Source organism: Zootoca vivipara, chromosome 14, assembly GCF_965207765.1.
Source record: "Zootoca vivipara chromosome 14, rZooViv2.hap1.1, whole genome shotgun sequence".
NCBI classification, from domain to species: domain Eukaryota; kingdom Metazoa; phylum Chordata; class Lepidosauria; order Squamata; family Lacertidae; genus Zootoca; species Zootoca vivipara.
The window spans coordinates 43,759,168-43,765,671 of NC_142597.1; the positions used below are offsets into that span (position 1 = coordinate 43,759,168).

The following is a 6,504-nucleotide window of genomic DNA, read 5'->3' on the forward strand; positions in this document are numbered from 1 at the left end:
CTCTGCTTGAACAGACGTTTTTCCAGAGTCAGCCCAATCCCCACACACTTTGGGGAACCCTGATTTTCCCTGGGGACTAGGAGGGATAAACGCCCAATAACTAAGCCTGGGTCTTCCTACATCTGAGAATTTAATAAAGTTGTGGCCAGTTTTAATCCCATAACACATTGTCAGGTGTCATTATTCCTCCCGGGGGGGGGGGTGTCGCCTGGGGCTTGGGGGTGGTGATCTCTGCCTGTCCATGCAAACAATGCAGTAAAGGCATCTTTCTAACATCAATGGGCTGGGAGTTCCAAAAGTAGGTGCTGCTACTTTAAACAACAGATTCACTGCAAGTGTGGGGTGGAATTGCTATTTTTATCGATATGACTAAGCTCCCCACCCCCCCGAGAACACAGTTTTCTAGATGGGGAAGTCTCATCTTGAAGAAGTCTTGCAGAGCACCGTGGTTTTTGTGGCATAGCAGCTCAGATCCAAACTAGACATGACGCTAAATGTGTCCCAGAACGTTGCATTGTGCATCAGGTACATAAGAGGTATAGAGCAGAACAGTTTTCGTGGAAACGGAACTTTTCTCAGCTCAGACCCAAGCCAGACATGACGTGAAATGTGCCTCAGCATTTAAATTTTTTACTGTTATCGAGATTCATCATCTGCCCTTCACTCTGTAAGGTCCCGGGGCAGCTTGCGACAATTAAAACACAATGTTAAAGGCGCTTAAAACTACTTGCAATGTAAATGTGGTGGACTTGTGATAAGGTGGCCACATTCTGAGAGGATGTGTTCAAGGAAATTGGAGATAACTGGACAAAACCTAGTCAGAGGCCCAGACTTTACTTAATCTTTTCAAGGAAGACAGTCTGAATCTGCATCTTGAGCATCTTTTTGGCTGGCTTTATTGGGAGCCAGACTGGTAATACTGGAAATTCTCAGAAGGTGCAACATTGACGACTAAGCATAAAAACAGTCTGGCCATTAGTGCTGACGGAAAAATTAACCATTAAACTAAAAATAGCAATGGAAATGAAACAAAAAGACACATTTCTAGTGGATTGGTGTCCTTTTATTATGTGCAGTGCAAAAGAGGAGAGTGTGGGACCTTCTTCACATTATATTAAAAAAATATTGGTTGCTATGTCTGTATGCCGCACAAATGGACTACGACAATTTAAGAGATGTGACATGTGTAGTCTGATCTCGCGTCTTCAGAAAGAGTGGGAGGGTGGGTTTTGTTTTTGCAATGTATTATTATTATTATTATTATTATATCTTACAATCACAAAAATAAGGTGGGTCCTAAAATATACATCTCAAGTGCCAAAAGGAGTTATGGTTTTCTTAGGTGAAAATTTGCAAATGCTCATTATAATTCCCAAGTGTGCATCTCTTGCATTGGGATCCGGTTAGTGGTTAGTGGAAAGCATAATGGAGGTGGTCAACAAAAGAGGTTTAAAGACTCTCTCAAGGCAAATCTTTAAAAATGTAGTACAAACACTGACAACTGGGAAACACTGGCTTGTGAGCGCTCCAGTTGGAGAACAGCCTTTACCAAAGGTGTCATGGGCTTTGAAGAAACTCGATCTCAGGATGCAAGGGAGAAACATGCTAAGAGGAAGGCACGCTTGGCAAATCCAAACCGTGATCAACTCCCGCCTGGAAACCAATGTCCCCACTGTGGAAGGACGTGTGGATCCAGAATTGGCCTCCACAGTCACTTATAGACTCACACTGATAAAACCCTGCTTTGGAAGACCATCGTATTCGGCTACGAGTGATCGCCAAAGAAGAAGTGGTTTTGAGTGTTCCAGTAAAACACAAGCATGCATCCCCCATGAGTCTAGAAAATACATGCCCTCTCACTGCCTCACTGACTGGCAGGGCCACCCGCAGCGTTTGAGGGGTCTTCCAGATGACCTGTTCATTGAGTATTCATTCTGACTTATTTGTGGGGAGGCTAGAGGAGACATTGCGTCAGCCCATGCTCTCCAGAACATTTCCCCTTCCCTTTTCAATACACACAAAAATGTTCAGTCTTTTGGCAAAGCACAAGGCCTCCTCATCAAGGATAATGTTGCAGCCCGGATTTGCGGCTGTGTGTCTGAATCCCACCCGAAGTGCCTTGAAGTGTCTCGAAGTGCCGTGTGACAGAGGGGACAATTCCTAGCCCTACCTGGAGACACCGAGGATCGAACCTTCTCCGTGCAAAGCTCAACCACTGAGCTACAGGTCTCCTCCTACGAAAGAGAAGCCTGTCTTGGTGCTAAGTGCAACATGTATTAACTAATTAACAACTTTGGGGAAACTTGAGGCTTCCTGAGCTATTTTATCAACACAATGTCTTGGAGAATTGAGTTGTTGTTGCTGGTGCTGCTGTTATTAATTTGATTTATTGACCTGCTTTTCACCCTAAGGTCCCAAGGCAGACCCCGACAATTTAAAATGAAACATTAAAAACAGTTGAAAACAAATGACTATCTCAGGAATACAGTTGATCCCAAGAATATACATCTCAGTTGTCAAAGACGAAGGCAATCTTCATATTCCATGAAAACTTAACAGTGAAGGTGTCCAACACAGCTCTGTGGGGAGAGAGTCCCACAGCTTAGGGGCTGCTACAGAAAATGCTTCTTTCTAGGGCTGCCACCACCGCGAGCTTCTGAGGGCACCCCCTCTGCTGATTTTTATATCTGCGGAAGTCTGTCGGGGCTGATATTTGGGTCCTTTTAGCACATAGTGTTGCAAAAGCTGCTTTATACTAGGTTTCTTCATGACTTGCCTCATTACTGAATGAATTCTTTTGAAGTTTTTTAAAAATGTACACGATTGCAAACTGCTTTGAAAGAAGCTTTTGTGCTTGGAAAGCATGATAGGATACAGTTTGGATTGGGGGAGAGGGAACATAACCTAAAATCATATCCCAGAGGGTCTGGGGAAGAGACACGACTCTGCTCTTTGCAAGCAGAGTTCAAAGCCCAGGATCCGTAGGTAGGGCTGGGAGAGGGACCCCCCCATCTGAAACCCTGGGGAGCCATGCCCCAATCAACATTATTGGGCTTGATGGACCAATGTTCTGACCATGGCATAAGGCAGCTTCCTATTTAAATCAGAGTAATGAGGACTAGAATCTTGCTTTATCTCAGTGCTAGAGGACTTGGTTTCCATGCAGAAGGTCCTACGTAGCTCCAATCTTCAGCAGCTCCAGGTAGTGCTGGAAATGTCCCCTTGTCTAAAACCCCCTGAGAGCCACTGCCAGTCAGTATTGAACTGGACCGTAGACATTACTGAACTAGATGGACTTCAGTATATGTACAGCAACTTCCCATGTCATGCAAAAAGGATGCGGGGAGGTGGAGAGAAAAATACTGGCACCAGCGCAACATTGTTTTTTTTTTTAAAAGAGAGAGATCTTTCTGTTAATTGTGCAGAAGAGATGATTCACTTACCCAGAAGCAAGAGGAGGAACTGAAGGGTGGTCATGGCTGAGATGCTCCTGGGCGGACAGTGCAAAAGCTTCTGAGATAAAACTCACGAGAAGCAGCCACTCGTGGCGTGAAAGAGGGGAGGCCTTTTCCAGAACTGCTGCCTCTCTCACTGATGAGACACAACTTGAGACAAGCCCTTTGTGGGTTTCCTCACATGAGTTTCAAGATGTGGTTGAGCCTCTGAGGCTTCAGGCGGAGCCGAAGCGCTGCTTGCATCAAAGGCTATCTTCATGGACCACCTTTCCTCCACCTGCTCTCTTTCAAGCCCACTGAAAGGGGTTTCAGTTTTGCACCTGTGTGGGGGCGGCACGTCTTTTGCCTTCTTCCGACATTTTGACAAGCAACATCTTCTGGGCTGCATTTGCTGCTTCGTTCAGAGAGGGGAAAGGTGGTTGTAGATAGAACAGGCCCCAGACTCTACTCACCTGCCATAGTTTTCCTTGGGTGCCCAAAACAGCACCACCCGAAGGACAGATTTGATCTAGGGGTTGCCACACTTGCTCGCACCCCACCCAGAGCAAGGGGGGGCCTGATCTTTGGTTCACCGGATGTTGCTGGGCTACAACTCGCCTCATCCCTGGCCAAGTTGGCTGATGGAAGCTGGTATCCAGCTTTGCATGCAGAATGTCCCAGGTTCAAATCTCGGTTATCTTTGTTTACAAGGATCTTGAGGAGTGAGTTCCGGGAATGACCTTTCTCTTTCTAGGATCCTGGAAACCCACTGCCAGTCAGTGCGGGCAACATTGGACTACTAGGCAGACCAGTATTAATTTGGGCACATTTTTGTTAAAATATATTTTTATTGGTTTTATATCAAATACAGAAAAAATGAATACAAAAAACAAAAAAGAACAAAAAACAGAAGAAAAAACAAAAAAAGTTTCTTTAACATCTGTCAAATATATTTCTTACTCGTGTCGACTTCCTCCTTCCCCACCTTCCACGTTTCTATTTATAACTTATATAGCACTCTCTACTTCTTAAACTTTGAATTATGGTGCTGGAGGAGACTCTTGAGAGTCCCATGGACTGCAAGAAGATCAAACCTCTCCATTCTGAAGGAAATCAGCCCTGAGTGCTCACTGGAAGGACAGATCGTGAAGCTGAGGCTCCAATACTTTGGCTGCTACCTCATGAGAAGAGAAGACTCCCTGGAAAAGACCCTGATGCTGGGAAAGACTGAGGGCACTAGGAGAAGGGGACGACAGAGGACGAGATGGTTGGACAGTGTTCTCGAAGCTACGAACATGAGTTTGACCAAACTGCGGGAGGCAGTGCAAGACAGGAGTGCCTGGCGTGCTCTGGTCCATGGGGTCACGAAGAGTCGGACACAACTAAACGACTAAACAACAACAACTTCTTAAACCATTTCTTCTTCTAGGATACTTGTTATTAATATTTTTCTATTTTAACCACACATTCCCAATATTTCACAATATAATTTAGATCTAGAAATCTTAATAATTATTTTACATTTAAACTTATTTCCTCCTTACTATATCTAATTGCTTCTTCAGCCTCTTTGTACTTCCACTTCCCTTATAATTTGGGCACATTTTTAAATGGATAAGAAGCCGCTTTACCTCTGCCAGAATATGAGAACCCACAACAGGGTCATCTCATGAAGCCAAATGCTGAAAGATTCAGGAGAAACCAAAGGAGGAACTTCTTGACGTAGCACATTCTTAAACATTGGCATTTCCTACAGCATTATTTTTACAGTATTTGTTTATTACATTTCTATTAGGCACGCAGGTGGCACTGTGGGTTAAACCACAGAGCCTAGGGCTTGCCGATCAGAAGGTCGGCGGTTTGAATCCCTGCGGCGGGGTGAGCTCCTGTTGCTCGGTCCCAGCTCCTGCCAACCTAGCAGTTCAAAAGCACGTCAAAGTGCAAGTAGATAAATAGGTACCGCTACAGCGGGAAGGTAAACGGCGTTTCCGTGTCCTGCTCTGGTTCGCCAGAAGCGGCTTAGTCATGCTGGCCACATGACCCGGAAGCTATACGTCGGCTCCACTCGGCCAATAACGCGAGAGGAGCATCGCAACCCCAGAGTCGGTCACGACTGGACCTAATGGTCAGGGGTCCCTTTACCTTTACCTTACATTTCTATTACACTTATCCTCCACAGAGCTCATGGTGCAACACGCATATATTCCCCCCTTCCTTTCGGCTTCATCTTCACAGCAACCCTGTGGGGTAGGCTAGGTTGGGAAGGTAGCAACTGGCTCAAGGGCACCCAAATGTCTTACACCATCAGCCACTAACTCAGGTGGTTTAAAAGGAGCTTAGGCCTGGGATCCCCAATTTGGGGCCCATGGGTACCCTCAAGTGGGGGTTTCTCTCTCTCTCTGCAGTAGGGATCAATAAGCTCACATTAATGCTGAAAATGAAAATTCATAAACATATCATTCTTTTTAAATGTTTTATTATGTGTTTTATTTTTTTATAAGTGTTGGAAGCCACCCACAGAGTTTAACTGCTGTGTTGCGGCTCCAACTATAGGTGGCGCTCTGTCTGAAAAAAACTAAGGCACTCAGCCAAGCTGCCCTTTCAGAACATCTTTAGCAAGAAAGTTGTTGCAGGGGTGGGGGTGGGGGTGGGGGTTAACACCACCCCATCACTACTGGTTGGTTTAAACTGCAAATGGAGCACAGCTTGGCTTCCAAACTTCTAACGCTCCATAGGCATATGGGCAAGGTGTACTTTCCAAAGGCAGGGAGTTCTGCAGGTTAGTTCTGCAGAGACTGCCTTTATCCACATACCGAGGAATTTCGGCTCAGGGGTAGGAAGGATGCTGAAGAAAGCCTCCTGGTTTATCTTAATGAAGTGAGCAGGGCTTATGTGGGTTCCCCTGGCAACAAACCACCTTGGGGAAAGCCCTGCAAGACCCTGCCAATTTTGGCAGTAACCAAAAGAGAGGGGGTGAGGGACAAAATTAATCCTTTCCACCCAGCCCTGTCCCTGATGGAAATGCAAGTAACCCCTTCCCTGGCCACCACATCCATCATTTTATGCACTC

At 45.6% G+C, this 6,504-nt stretch overlaps 1 protein-coding gene across 2 annotated transcripts in view; it reads right to left on the reverse strand.

Annotated features, from left to right (window-relative positions):
* ITGAE (integrin subunit alpha E) overlaps positions 1–3,610 on the reverse strand; it is a 67,569-nt gene extending 63,959 nt beyond the window's left edge. For both annotated transcript variants that reach the window (XM_088657872.1, XM_060283081.2), the window contains exon 1: positions 3,444–3,610. In XM_088657872.1, the coding sequence (XP_088513998.1) occupies positions 3,444–3,477 (34 nt within the window). In that variant the 5' untranslated portion in view covers positions 3,478–3,610. The remainder of the gene's footprint in view (positions 1–3,443) is intronic.
* Between the last annotated feature and the right edge of the window lie 2,894 nt (positions 3,611–6,504).